This window comes from Aythya ferina (genome assembly GCF_964211825.1).
Source record: "Aythya ferina genome assembly, chromosome: 3".
Lineage (NCBI taxonomy): Eukaryota > Metazoa > Chordata > Aves > Anseriformes > Anatidae > Aythya > Aythya ferina.
Window position 1 is genome coordinate 117,869,027 of NC_140298.1, and position 14,090 is coordinate 117,883,116.

A 14,090-nucleotide genomic window follows, 5' to 3' on the forward strand; every position below is an offset into this window, starting at 1 on the left:
GATTAGGTTTAGGGCAAAGAAGATGGGTAAAGTGAAGCATGCTCAGCTGAGTACTGGCTAGCACAAAATAACAGTTAGAGAAAAAGAAATACCTTAAGCTGGCAAGCTAACAGCACTTCAAATAAGATATGGAAAGTTAAGGGACTGAACCTATGAGGAAACGCTGAGAGAACTGAGGCCGTTTAGCCTTGAGGAGAAGATTTGGCTCAGGGGGATTGTGTCAGCCCTCCCTTACTCCACCATGTAATGAGAGGGTGTAAGAAGACACAGCCAGCCTCCTCGCAGTGGTATCCAGTGCAGGTACAAAAGGCAGTGAGCCTCTACTTCAACATAAGAAACTTTTTTTTTTTTACCATAATGGTGGTCAGACACTGGACCAGGTTGCCCAGAGAGTTTTTGCAGCTTCCATTTGCAGAGATGCTCAAATCCCAGCTGGGCACGTGCCCAAGCAAGCTGCTGTAAGCGAGCCTGCTTTGGGCACAGAGCAGGATTAGACAACCTTCAGAAGTCCCTTGCAACCTCGGCTATTCTGCATTTCTCTTAGGGTTGTCCCCTATAAAGAGAAAGCACAGAGAAGAGCAAAGTGATTCATCGGAGGTCTGCTCTGTCTCATCTGCTTCTTCGGGTACAAGACGAGCAATAGGGTTGAGGAAACATGTAAGCCACAAATAGGAAACGCTGGCTTTCCAGGGTCAATATTTAATATGACTTCTTTCCTCTGTGCAGGATAGGGATTTGGAGAGGCTCCGTCGGAAGTGGCTGTGTGCCTTAACAAAGCGTCAGGAATACCTCGATCAGCAGTTGCAAAAACTCGTTGGGAAGCCTGGTAAGCAAAATGCTATTACAGGTAAAAACAGTGATAGGTTGAGAGACATGCACAGACACTTTTAATATATTGTAAGATAGAAAAGAAGGCAATGGAGAGTTGAATCTCTGAACCCACCGCTACTTGGCTTTCAGTGTAACCAAATTAGAGAAGCCTATGTAAGATTGTATTGTTTTATTTACGCTGTGTGCTTCTTTGTGTGCCAAATTTCGGAACAGAGTGGGTTTTATTCTATTATGATGGTATAAGATCATCGACACATGATAAAGGCACTGTGTAAGAAATGTTCTCTATTGTCCTCACTGACATCCTGCTTCTCCAGATAAAACAGAAGACGATGCAGATCGGGAGGCACAGCTTTTAGAGATGAGGCTAACGCTCACCGAAGAAAGGAACGCGGTGATGGTGCCTTCTGCAGGCAGTGGGATCCCTGGAGCTCCAGCAGAGTGGTATGAACATGCATCGCCATATGCAAGAATGAATATAAAAATGATGCACGGCTTGTTCCTGGCTTGGATTGTTGCCATTTGTTCCTTTCCTTAATCTGGATTCTGTACATTGCATGAGCAAAGTTGTTAAAATTAGGGCAATTGCTTAAATTATTTTATTAGGCTGTGTATCTGAAATCCAGAAATGCTATTTAGTAAACGATACTATTATTGATCAGAGTGTAATTATGACCTTCTGAGGAAACGGAATCAATATTTATTACCACTGCACTTACCATTTAAAAAAATTAGCTAATATGTTAATTACCTAGTTCATTCACTTAAAAGGCTGCTCTGTCATAATAAAAATGCATCTACAGGAGCATTTTGTTGCATTCCTGGTTTAAGCGCAAAGTCTGTTTAGTCAGCAAGTGTTCCATGTAATTTTCTAAACATTAAAAATAGTAAATTACGCTAGACTGAGCTTGCCATACTGTAGCAGCTGTGAGTAACAACTGCAGATAAGGAAGTAAGGCTGTTTAGTTTCAAACCTCATTTTCAGTTGCTTTCAATGTTCTGCAGTGTTTTTCTGAGCAAAACTCTAATGGTATTTATAGCTGGAATTGAGCGTTTTAAGCTGAGGTTTGTTAAAATTAGTACTTTTGAAATATAAAAATGGCAAAAGCTTTATTGGAGACGTTCACATTAAAGTATTTGACTGGGTTTGGAAACAGTAGAGCTGCAGGAAACATACTTGAGGAAGAATCTATTATGAATGCATTTGCACCAAAGGAAGTGTTTGGTGTGACTCCAGCACCAAAGTACACATTAAATAAGATTCCAGCCTCCTCTTGTTCACTATAAAATTCATTAAGTCCAAGTTTGTCATGAGATGGCTACAGCCTTTCTACAGCTAAGATTGCAACAAAGCATCTTTTAAAACATCTTCAATGCTTCATATTACCTCTTAGTCCATCATTAATGTTGTAGCTTTAAAGCATAAGGCTACAGAATATTTAATTTTATAAACAAACAAAACACCACCTATGTTATCCCTTCATCCACCCTGTGAAAGTCATGGCTTATGCATCCTCTTGGACTCTTTGATATGTTTAGCAAGACAGAACAGCAACTGTGCAGCATCAATAGTAGCTTAAAATCTTTGCTGCTTTGCTGCTGGATATTCTGACCAACTCTGCTGTCTTCACTGATATCAATAATGCAGGGGGGTTTGCATTTAATAAATGTGTATGTCAGAGTAAATAAACTTAATTTTGCTATTAGTGTTTTAGAGGGAGAAAACATTTCTGAAAGCAGAGGTCAAAGAATATAATAATTGTAAGAGAGCTGATATAAAAGAAGTATCAATTTAGTTGAGTCTCTCTGAATCTGCAACAGTAAATTAAAATAAAGCTGTTTGCCAAGGTTATCATTGGTCTGACTTGGAATTGTAGTTGTACTGAATGTAATATACTGTGAGCTTGTATCAAAAAGTACGTGTGCTGGGTAAATCTGCTTTAATTTAAATGCCGCCATTGTCACTGTCTTGCATTTTAGGACTCCCGTGCCTGGTATGGAAACACACATTCCTGTTATTTTCCTCGACTTGAATGGTAAGTGGTTCTTAAAAGGACAGAGTACTTTGAATCAAACTTGGTACAACCCAAGATGTTATAGAATTTAAGCAAGCTAATAAAGTGAAGAAATGCCTGGAACGGCAGGTAGATTGATTTGAAACAGCACATTTTTCACTGAATCATATCACTTAATGTTTCAAAACATACAGCATTATTTATGGAAGGAACTGGACATTTTGGTATTCCTGCTATTTTGCAGATATTTAGTAGGTAAAAGAGAAATAGTAAAATGAGTCTACCTGAGAAGGTGAACATCAGTAGGCAGTGCAATGAAAACTTAATCATTGGGAATTCTCCTTCTGAGGTCTTGCAAGGATATTACCCTGGTGCTATGTAATGTCTTTCTCAGTCCATTAGCAGAAAATGTGAAGTCACTGGTAGTAATGTCTGCATATCAAATATAAGTGCCATGATAAACACAAGCTTATCTTACATGGTGCAGTCTTCTTTGTTTCCTTAACGTATGTATGTTTTAATGCATCTAAATACAAGCCCCAGTTTGAACAGTGTACTCAGTAGATACTTATCTTGACTATAATTTCCCCATCTTTGGTAAATCAGCAACCCTGGAGCCAGCAGTGCTTAATTGGTTGAACAAATCCTTGCTGTGATGTTTAGAAGAGGGTTAACGCTTGGATTAGGAGCATCAGGTGAGAGAGGAGAGGTGGCATTCTGCCTGTGGTGATGAGGTTTTTGCTGAAATGCTCTTTACATTTATGGCTTATTTACCTCAAAAAGTGTATTGATATATCAAAGGGCTTCAGAGAGGAGCTAGTTAATAATTCATTAACGGTGAGGGACTCGAGCCAGAGCAGGTTGAGCTTGTTCTTGAAAACGACGCTAAAGATTTAATCATGATCTAAATGTACCATATTTTTACTTGTCCAACCAGCAGCTTTCCTTTATTTCAAAAAAAAAAGAAGAAAAAAATCACCAAAGTAATTATATCAAGCAATGTACTTGGTTTAATTGAGCAATAGTGCTCAAAATGTGCCTGTGGGCAAGGAAGGGGTATTTACAGCTGGGGGATTTTCCTGTCCAACAGGGAACTTCATAAGGCACACCTGAGTCTGCACTCCCAAATTTTTGTGCACAGTTCTGTATAGAAACAGCTCTGTTGGAAATGGGGTGAGCTTGTCTTGGGCAGGTAGAGTATAAGGAGCCAAGCTGCAGAGATGGAAATGTGAATTCATGAATTGTTGGATGGATGTTTTTAAATGGGATAATTGTGTAATTTCTCCTCACCTTCTGCCTTCCCTTTTGTTTCCAGCTGATGACTTCAGCTCCCAAGATAACCTGGATGACCCAGAAGCAGGTGGGTGGGATGCTACCCTTGTAGCAGAAGAAGAGGAGGAATTTTTTGAACTGCAGATTGTAAAACATCACGATAGTGAGGTAAGCAGAGATACAGACCAGTATATTTCAGCTCAGGAGTCTTTTAATCGTTCTCTGTATATATTAAGATGTGAAAATAACGCATCAAAGATAGCATACAAAGTAGATAACACTTGTTTCTTGTACAATTGACTTTTGTTTCTAAGGTATATTTGCTTGGAGTTGAACCGTAACTCAATGGAGTCTTGCTTCATCTGAAGCCAAGCATTACAGAAGGTTGAAATTCTGAATGTGTGTTTGGGAAAGAAAAAAAACAAAGCAAAACCAAACAAACAAAAACCAAAACACCTCAGTAAATTAGAGAATATTCAGCCCTCAGCTGAAAAAAAAACAAGCAATCTTAACTATGGTTATGGTTAACATATTTAGCTGTGTGTTGTGTAGTGTGATGGAAGGTTTTCACTGCAATCTCAGTTGCTCTCTGGTTTATCTCACTAAAGGCCAAATGGTCCTGTAGTTCTGCATATTTTAAAATTTATTTGCAATGATCTTGGGTATTCAAAGATATGTTTTCTTCAAGAGGAAATGTTTCAGTTTGAGCAAGTTGGCATTTTTAATCCCAACGTCTTCATTTGGCAAACTAATCTTGATTTTTAAATGGCCTCTTCTAGAGTGCATGGATTTTTCTTCGTAGGGAGTGAAATGGAGAAGCTGACTCTCAAAATTTATGTATTATGTATTTTTGTTAATTATGCTTAATTAATTACAGTTAATTATACACCTAATTATGCTTATTAGAGGATACATTTTTTTCCTTCGCAGGTGAAAGTAGAAGCCTCATGGGATTCCACAGTCCACGACTGTATCCAGCTCAGCAAAGGAACAGCAGCAGATGAAAGAGTTTACCTTATTGTGAGAGCCACCGTCCAGCTCAGCCACCCTGCAGAGATGCAGTTGGTGTTACGCAAACGCATCTGTGTCAATGTTTATGGCAGACAGGTATAGCTTCTGCAGTCCTTCCTACTTTCACTCTACCCTGTGTTTATCGTTGCTCCAAGAGGGGAAGGCTGTGATTTGTGCAGTGTGCTGCTGCTGTGTTTGCTTGTAGCTGCCTTTCTTTCTACCTGAATGAAGCAACGTATTAATGGTTTGCATAGAGGCTTTAGGCTGCCAAGCAGATCTCATAGTGTCTTTTTTATTGTGACTGATAAAACAGCTTATTTAAAAGGTTGAGCGGTAATTTAGTATGAGATTCGGTGTTATTTGTATTGGCTATTGAGTAATTGCTTTATCCCCAAACACTGGAAAAAGTAAAAGGAGTTAACTTGTTATGAACTTGTGGTTAATGTTTTGCATAAACTGTGTATCAGAATAAACATGTTTCCTTGCTTTTATAGTACCTTCACACATTACTGCTAACTATTTCTATTTATACATCCAGATATTTAGAGTTAAGCAAGCAACAGCTGGAGCAGAGCAGAGGTCCCTTTGTGTAATTTCTCAAAGTTAGTCACTCTTGATCTTCTACATTTTCCAGTTGCTTTGTGCTCTCGATACTGTGTAGGTGAGAGCAAGATGCTTGATAAATGGAAAGCAGAAGATATTATTCCATTTATGCCAACATGTCCTGAAATATATTTCATTCTTAGGGAGGATGATGAGGAAGAAGAGAGTTTGTTCAGCATTGTCTCAGAACCCAGCTTCCCTCAGCAGGGATGATGACAAAGCAGGAAGCCTGAATTGTTATTCTGTTTGCACATCTGTAGTTAAAATCAAGAGCAGAATTCTATTTGCACATCTGTAGTTACAATCAAGTTAAAAGCAAGAGCAGGAGAGGTGTGGTCACACCCAGAAACTGTGTAGGCAACTCTAACCTGCTTTTAGGTTAGAAATAGAACTGCAGCTCTCGATGCTTTGGTTAGGTAACAGCTATTTCTCAGAAAGGGAACAGTGATTTTTTTTTTTTAATAATACACAATGGGAGGAGTTTATTCAATAGATTGAGCCTGCCAGTAATTATAATTGTGTTAAGTCTTCATTAATTCTGTTTTCTACAGGCTTAGTCAATGATTTTTTTTTACTGTTATCCAACACGGAATCTTTCTTGCTAGCTTTCTGGCTAGCTTTCTTGCTAGGTTTCTAAAAATCCTCGTCGATAACCTTTTCCGGGTGTTTGTCTCAGCAGCATCTTTGAATGACTCATCTCTGCATTAATTCAACAGTCCAGTTCTTAACCCTGCAAGGCGCCAAGTCAGCATAAACAATGACCATGCCCCCTTAAATCATTCTTCATAACGATCTCTTTGGTCAAGAATTTAATGCCTGCACTTGTCAATATTCAAGACAAGTCACCTACGGCCCTGCAAAGAAAAAAAAAAAAAACTAGAACCAGCAAAAGTATTGTGTGCTGGTTAAGCAGTCACCTTGCAATAAAGGAAGTAAATTCTTTTTCTTTATTTGAAATACAGACAAGCAAGCATTTTGTCTCTGAGATAAGATCTTTGAATCTTAAGTATTTGTTGGCTAGTCTCTTGGGTTTGGGCTTCTTTCTTTGTAAACTATATTTAGTTCAGTTGAATACGTTAAAACATTTTTTCCTTAAAGCAAGAAATATTTTCTTTTCCCTCCCCACAGGGTTTTGCACAGAGTTTCCTCCGAAGAATGTCTCACCGAAGCTCCATTCCTGGCTGTGGTGTCACTTTTGAGATAGTGTCAAATATTCCAGAGGTAAATAAGAATTCAAACTATCTGAAATTGGCTGAGAGTCTCTAACTTCCTGATTTTTTTCTTATGGTTGAGCATGCTCGTTCTTGCTGCTGAAAGCATAAACTGTAGTTCTTATAAAAGATTAAGCAAATTTCTTTACATGTTTTGACTTAGCAACAGCGTGTGTCTTATCAGTGTCACTACGTATTTTGTTGAGTGAGCATCCATTTGCTTAAGTCCTTGAAGAAATGTTTTAAAGAAAGAGAAAAAGGGGAATAAAGATGGCTAGGTGAAGTGCCTGATGTGAGGGACATGCAAATGTATTATAGAAAAACAAAAACAAAATGCACACAGCCTCTTGGCTTCTTATAAGTAGTGTCTTAATGTAACCCTTGATTCCTGAGGATGTTTGTAGTTGGATGCTAATCCCTTCCTTCCAAACAGATGCTTTATAAAATCACTTGTAAAAAAAACATTAACACGTGAAGAGCCAAAAGGCTGATTGCTGCCTGACTCTTTTATGTTCTGCTGTGTTTAACGCTCTCTGTTGAAATGTTTCTCAAGTGATGTGGTGGGGTTTTTTGTTTGTTTTGTTTTGTGGGGCTTTTTTTTTGCAAGTCACTTGAAATTTTGTTTTCCTCGCAGGGTGGATAATACCCCAAATGTGTTTGAGTACTTTTTAATTACAAAATATCTGAATGCAACCCTTTAGCTAATCAATGGCAATGTCTTACTGTGAGACTCTCTCTCTCAAGAAAAAATAATAAATGAAAAAACACACGTATGAGATGATGCTGATGATTTCTAAATATGCCTTATCATATTTAACAAGACATTTGAATCTACCCCTGAGTTTAAGGGAAAACAATACTGAATCTGTCCTGCATGTTTTAAAAAATGCATTTTCTTGTTTTCTTTGTTCATGTTTTTATTTTAAAAGGTTGTCTTGTCTTTTCTTCTTCCCAGGATGCTCAAGGAGCTGAAGAGCGAGAAGCACTGGCCAGAATGGCAGCAAACGTTGAAGATGCAGCATCAGCTGACTCTGAAGCCTATATTGAGAAATACTTGCGGAGTGTGCTGTCTGTAGAGAACATTCTCACCTTGGATCGTCTGCGCCAGGTCTGTTTTGACTCTAGCACTCAAAGCACTGTATGGCAATGCAAATGTTTTCATAAGTGTTTCATAAGGCTGGCAAACCAAGACCACCACCTCAGTGCATACCTCAGCTTTGCAAAGTGTGCCTGTGGCAAAAGGCCAAAGAAGCAAATGCAGCTCGCTTTGCAGAGATGTTCTCACTCTACCTGCAAAATGGATGGATCGGGCTGGAAGCTTTATATTAAATGCACTGTCTCTTATGGGATCCTTAGTTTGAGATCATGCGTTGCTAATTATGTTTCAGAAAGCAGTTATGGGTGGTGTTAGCTTTTGCTTTCCGAAGCTTAGGCTTTAATCCATGTTTCTGGAGTTGCTAGTAGAGTTCTTGTCATTTTGCTTCTGTTCAGCCTTGAAGTAACCAAGCCTGTTGTGTTGATAAGTAAGACATTGATTGGGTTAATCTTAAGCAATCTAGCTTGATCTGTTTACCAAGAAAACTATGTGAGAGAAAAACATTTATTTATAAATTATGCAGGCACAAAAGAAAGTTATGCAAAGCAAGCCAGGGTATGTGCCTGCCCACTATAAATTAATGGTGAAAGTGCAATATACTCGGAAGTATTGAGAGCAAGTTCTGTGTCATATCTAATTAGTTTAAAGGATTAAAATAGGAGCTCAGCTAGAAAAAGGAGTCCATCTTCACATCTGTAAGTCATCTCCTAGAATCAGTACAAGCTCTAAGATCCTACGTGTGTCAATCAGCAAAATACTGGATGTTAATGTTTCTCCACTCGTGCACTTCTAGCTATGTGCTGTACAATTTTTAGATTACGGTACACTCCCCAGATGGGAGCCTGTGCAATAAGGCTGTTTAGAAACATTTTTCTTATGTAGACAAAGATGGGATGATTGGAGCTTGGATTCTTGCAAAACAGGCACAGTATTTTCTGTTCTTTGCTTCTGTATGGTTGGCAGGAAGTTGCTGTAAAAGAGCAGCTAATGGGAAAAGGAAAACTCTACCGGAGGAGCCTGAGCTCTCCCAATGTGAATCGGGTGAGTATTCCACCCCAACATCTGCAGTGTATTGAGGGCAGCAAGTGCATCTTTCAATTACAGATCCCTATAATGCCGGAGTCATCGAGCACAGCAACAAATTTTCTTTTGTTTGACCCTTCTGTTCATCTGTGCTATTTGTGTAAATCGCTAAGTAGAGACAAAATCTGCATATATTCATACTTTCATCATACAGATTAGCGTGCTTTAGAGTACCCACGTAAATCCAGATCATCTGAAAAAGCGATATAAAAAGAACTGCAGAACTCTGAAGGCTTTTCACCTAGCTATCATCTTGGAGATTTATTTTTCTCTTTAGAAGATATGAAAGCAAGCTACAAGTATTTGCTGATTTTAATTTTGTAGCAGCGTTGTTACATTATCTTATATATTATCTTCTTCTTGATTAGTGCGTAAGAAAGAAAAGACACTTCTGCTTTCTAACATTTTTAATGAAATGCTTTGGTAGAACTAGTAATGAAAAGTTGTTAGATTTTTCCCCCTTTTAGGTCACTAATTGGGGTTTTACCTTTCATCTCTTGGTTTCTACTTCTGCTTTAACTGCAAAATGGTTTCCTTTCACCCTTCCTTATGTCTGTAAGGGCACATATTTATCAGTTTTCAAGTTTTTGTTAAGAAATAATTCTGCCTGCCTTGACCATTTCAGCTTTCTGGAAGCCGTCAAGATCTAGCTCCTCCTTATAACCTGAGCAGTAACCGGGTAAGTATCTGAAGTTCTCCTCGGAAATATAGAAGAAATGTTGCTACCATGACTGCTTTATACCAGTTACAAGGGCATAGGGGGGAAATACCCTTAAAAATGAGGCATATCTGTGTGCTTCTTGTGTGCTTGGGACTGTCCATTGGGCATACTAGCCTTGTTTGTGCAATGCTGGACGTCCTTGGGAAGGCTCCCAGGCCTTCATCAGTCACATATCACCACTGTCAGTGGCTGTGGCCTGTATTATGGCAGACCTGAGTCCAGCAGACCAGGTTAAATGGAGCCATCCTTCACATAGGGTTGCATTTTCAGGGGAAATTTTCTTATTGTTAAGTTTCAAAGCTCTTCCAAAGCTTTCACCTGAGAGGTGCAAACCTTCTGGGTATGGGACAAATATGGGTTCACATGGAAGTTCAGGTCCACCCTTGAGATAGAATAATATGCTGTGAGCCTCTGCCCTTCAGAGGGAAACGAGCAGTTTTAGGCTTGCAGTGGGTGATTTGATAATTCAGTCCATTACACTCCTTAAAAATAACAGCATAGATCAAAAGCATTTCTTTAAAAACTGAAAGATTAAATTTAAGCTTATTTTCCAAAGCCTAGATAAACTAAAGGGTCTTCTCCTGATAGATATTCTGCCCAGTGAGCATGTAGTCATTTTAAAAGGGAGCATCTAGTGGTGACAAGGCATTTTAATGCATAATGCAGTTGCACGGAATAATAGAATTTTGATGTAGTGCTCTAGCATTGGTTGCTAAATCTGCTACATCTGATCCATGTAGAGAATGCTAAAATATGTGCAGGTGATAAAGTGCTTACAGCAACTTCTGCTTGGAGAGAACTGTGGGAAGTGTCAATATCTTATTTTTTTTTAAGTGAAAATTAAAGTCCAGAGTCCTTAATGATTTTTGTTTTTCTCTTCCCCTCCTCTCAATGATTTCCCTCATTGCATGTTTCAGAGTCCAAAGGTCCCAGCAGAGGTAATGCATTAGGTCCACCTAATGAGTGGGATAATAATTTTATCTCACTATAAAGTTTATTTTGCTCACTTAAACGCTTTTCCTTCCTGCTTTGAAGATGCTGCTGTTGGTGTCTCATTTGCATAGTAGGCAGCAAATGAGTTTTTTCCATTGAAAAGCCTGTCATTAACACAGTGTGAAATTGGTACAAAGGAGAGAAGATTCTTCTTCTTGGGGGCATCTTATGGTTTGCTACAAAGCTATAGCTGTTTAGATGGCATTTTTCCGAGTTCCTTGGGTAGGGTGAAGTTATTTCAGAAATGACCCCCTTTTTGCTTAAAAAAAATAAAAATAAAACAGACATAAAAGCAAACAAATGTGTGCCAACCATGTGCAGCCTGGAAATGAGATAAACGTTGAGAATTTCTTTCAAATCTTTCTCAGGCTTTCTGGCTTCAGATAGTTCAGTGGTAACAACTCTTGATTTCTTTCAAAGAGTGAATTTAAATTAACAGTGGGCCAATGGAAAACCACGTTTATCCTTCTTATCATGTTAACACTCTCAGAGGAATGACTGCGTGCCCCCTTAGTTGTACCAAGGTTTGGTTAACCGAGTTCATTGGTAGTGGTTTGCATGGGCTTTTGCAGCTCTGCCTCCTTTGGTGTAGCCACTGACAAATGTTGTATCCACTCTGACTTGGGGCTGAGGCTGTATAGCTTACCTCCTTGCTTGTAGCATGCTTACTTTAAAGCTGCTTGTTGCTCAGGACAGTAATAGTGGCTTATTGGGGGATTACAAACTCCCCTCTTAGAGATTTCTGACTTCAAATGGGCCTCTGGTTCAGTTTCTATAGGGAGATGAATGGAAGCTTCTGTAATCACAATGAAACATTAATCAAATTCTTAAACGCTCCTGTAGTGCACACAAAGCACACTGGTAACAGCATCCCTCTGTATTTCAGCATAAAAGATCCACGGATGGTTTCATATGCTGATTTTTAGCTAAGTTAGATGTCTTTTGTCACTTGGAGGGCAGTTCAAGTGGAAAAAGAAGTCTTCTCCAGCAGTGATGAATCATTATTCTTCTGGGAATTTGTTTTTGTTTTCAAGTGACTATAATAAGCTAATCTCAAACAAGTGGTGTATTGTATCATCAGAAATGTCAGTCACAATATAGTAATTGCATCCTGAATTGGGTGCAGGACTTATCTGCCAAGCCTGTGTACGTTAATATTAGTGGAAGCCTTTACTTATATCAGAATCTTCCTCTCCTTAGCTTTTATTCCATTACTTCATTTTCCTCTCTAATTTTAATGTTGTTATTCGTGGCATTGCTGCTGCCTTCATCATGGATCTTAAGCTCTGTAGGAAGGCTCCTGAGCTTCATTCCTCTATGTAAAGCACCATTCGTCCTGGTAAGGTTGTGAATGTGGATTCTACTTCAGTTTTCAGCACAATTAATAGCCAGAACTCATTCTCCTCTAAAAAGTTAGAAAAAGAAGTAACTGTGGTATAGGTCCAACTAAACCAGGCAGGCCGCAAAAAGATTCCAGAATTAGGGCCTGGACTCATCTTGCAGCTGTAGTTGAATCTTTGTTCCTACACATGGATGGGTGGTCACACTCCCATGAAGAGCTAGAAAAGCCCATCTCCAGGACTGGAGAAGACGTATGAGTTTGGTGTATTTTGAAAAAAAAAAAAAAAACCTCTAAAGAATATCTTGGTGTATTGATACCACAGAGAACTTCCAAAGAGCAGGCCAAACCTGACAGTGAGATACATGTTTATATGAAATAAAAAATCCCAATGGTGATTAAAATAATAACTTACGAGCTTAACTAATTTGATGAGAAGACAGAGGGAAGCCTTCTAAATTAACTTCAGAAAACAGTCTCACAAATGTTAGGTTAACGGGATAGCATTTGATATCCCCTCTAAGTTACAACTTCTTCCTTAAATGAGCAAAAGCCAGCTTTTACTCCTATTATCACTACAGGTATGGTTATTAGAGAGTAAAATTAATTTTGTTTCATCCTGCACATCACATCAGGTGGAAGTATAGAGTCCCTTAGTGCTGATATAAGATACAGAGCTGGATTTTTGCATTGTGAAATACTTGCAGTGGAAGCTTAAAAATTCTGTTGACTTATAAATTCCGTTGACTTAAACTGATGAATCAGTTGCATAAAGAATGGAAGACACCTCTGACCTGTTTTACAGCAGTTGTTAAGGCTATAATCATATGCTGATGAAAAATTTCACGAGCTGTGCTTAAAATACCTTTGCACAATAACCATTCTCTGACTGCTGTCTCTCCTTTCCAAAAGGCCCAGTAGTTTGTAGCTCAAAAGCCTTGTATCCAAAAGCCGAATACGACAAGACTGTGCCGCTTAACCTTCAGGTTTTACAGGGAACCAGAGGTTCTTTTCATCAAATTGGTACGATGTAAATAAATTTGAATACTCTCACAAGTGCCTTTCACCCAAGCTGTATGCTTAAATATGTGCTACCTTGTCACTTCTTCCATAAGTCTTTTCTGAACTGCTAAAATAATAAAACACAAGAACTGTTCATTTCTCTTACCCAGTGGCAGAATTTTAATGGTCTATCAACTTCAAGAAAAAGATCATTGTCGGGTAAAGGCTGTAGATGACTTTGGTAGTGATCACCCATATTTGCTGTAAAGATTTTATGACTGAACCCTGATGTTTTTCACGGGGGATGAGTGAAAGAAGGGAATGCAGTGGACAAGAAGGAGAAGGTATTATAGAAATACCACACTTTCTGAACAACTTCGTATCAAAATGCATCAAATGACAAGTGTTCTTCCGGTGGCTATTTTTGATTTGTTAAATTAAGTCACTTGACCTCTGTTTGGTCACTTGGCACAGACCAAATATATTCATGAAATGATGGCTCCTCAGGGCGAATGATTTACAAGCTTCCTTCCTTCTTCTGACCACCCTTCTTGATAGAGGAAAGATTCACAGCACTTAAATAATACCAATTGCTTCGACTTAAAGTCTAAGTGTTTCAGTTAGTGAATGCACAAAGCAATCATCTGAGAGTGCTGTGTAACGTGCATATGTGAAACTTGGGAACTCTATCAAGTTAATAAAGTTAATATTTTTTTTTCTTTTGAGAGATTGAGACGGGTTATCTTTCAATCCAGTTTAGTAAAAGCAGTCATTCATCAACTACCTTTTGCCTCTGCAGATTCTTAGCATGGCAGTTGACCCTTTCAGTTGTCCCCAGCATTTTCTTTTGCAAATAAGTTTCTCCACATGCTGCCCCGATTTACCTACTTCTTAATGGTTTGCTGTCATCTCA

The 14,090-nt window shown here is 38.7% G+C and overlaps 1 protein-coding gene across 2 annotated transcripts in view; it reads left to right on the forward strand.

Annotated features, from left to right (window-relative positions):
* Positions 1–14,090, forward strand: part of KIF13B (kinesin family member 13B) — a 119,573-nt gene that overhangs the window by 82,234 nt on the left and 23,249 nt on the right. Inside the window, exons 27-36 of one of the 2 annotated variants that reach the window (XM_084513954.1) lie at positions 727–826; positions 1,149–1,275; positions 2,812–2,867; positions 4,162–4,286; positions 5,049–5,225; positions 6,861–6,953; positions 7,899–8,051; positions 9,003–9,080; positions 9,748–9,801; positions 10,761–10,781. In XM_084513954.1, coding sequence (XP_084370080.1) covers positions 727–826; positions 1,149–1,275; positions 2,812–2,867; positions 4,162–4,286; positions 5,049–5,225; positions 6,861–6,953; positions 7,899–8,051; positions 9,003–9,080; positions 9,748–9,801; positions 10,761–10,781 — 984 coding nt within the window. The remainder of the gene's footprint in view (positions 1–726; positions 827–1,148; positions 1,276–2,811; positions 2,868–4,161; positions 4,287–5,048; positions 5,226–6,860; positions 6,954–7,898; positions 8,052–9,002; positions 9,081–9,747; positions 9,802–10,760; positions 10,782–14,090) is intronic. The other variant, XM_084513955.1, reaches the window with a different exon arrangement.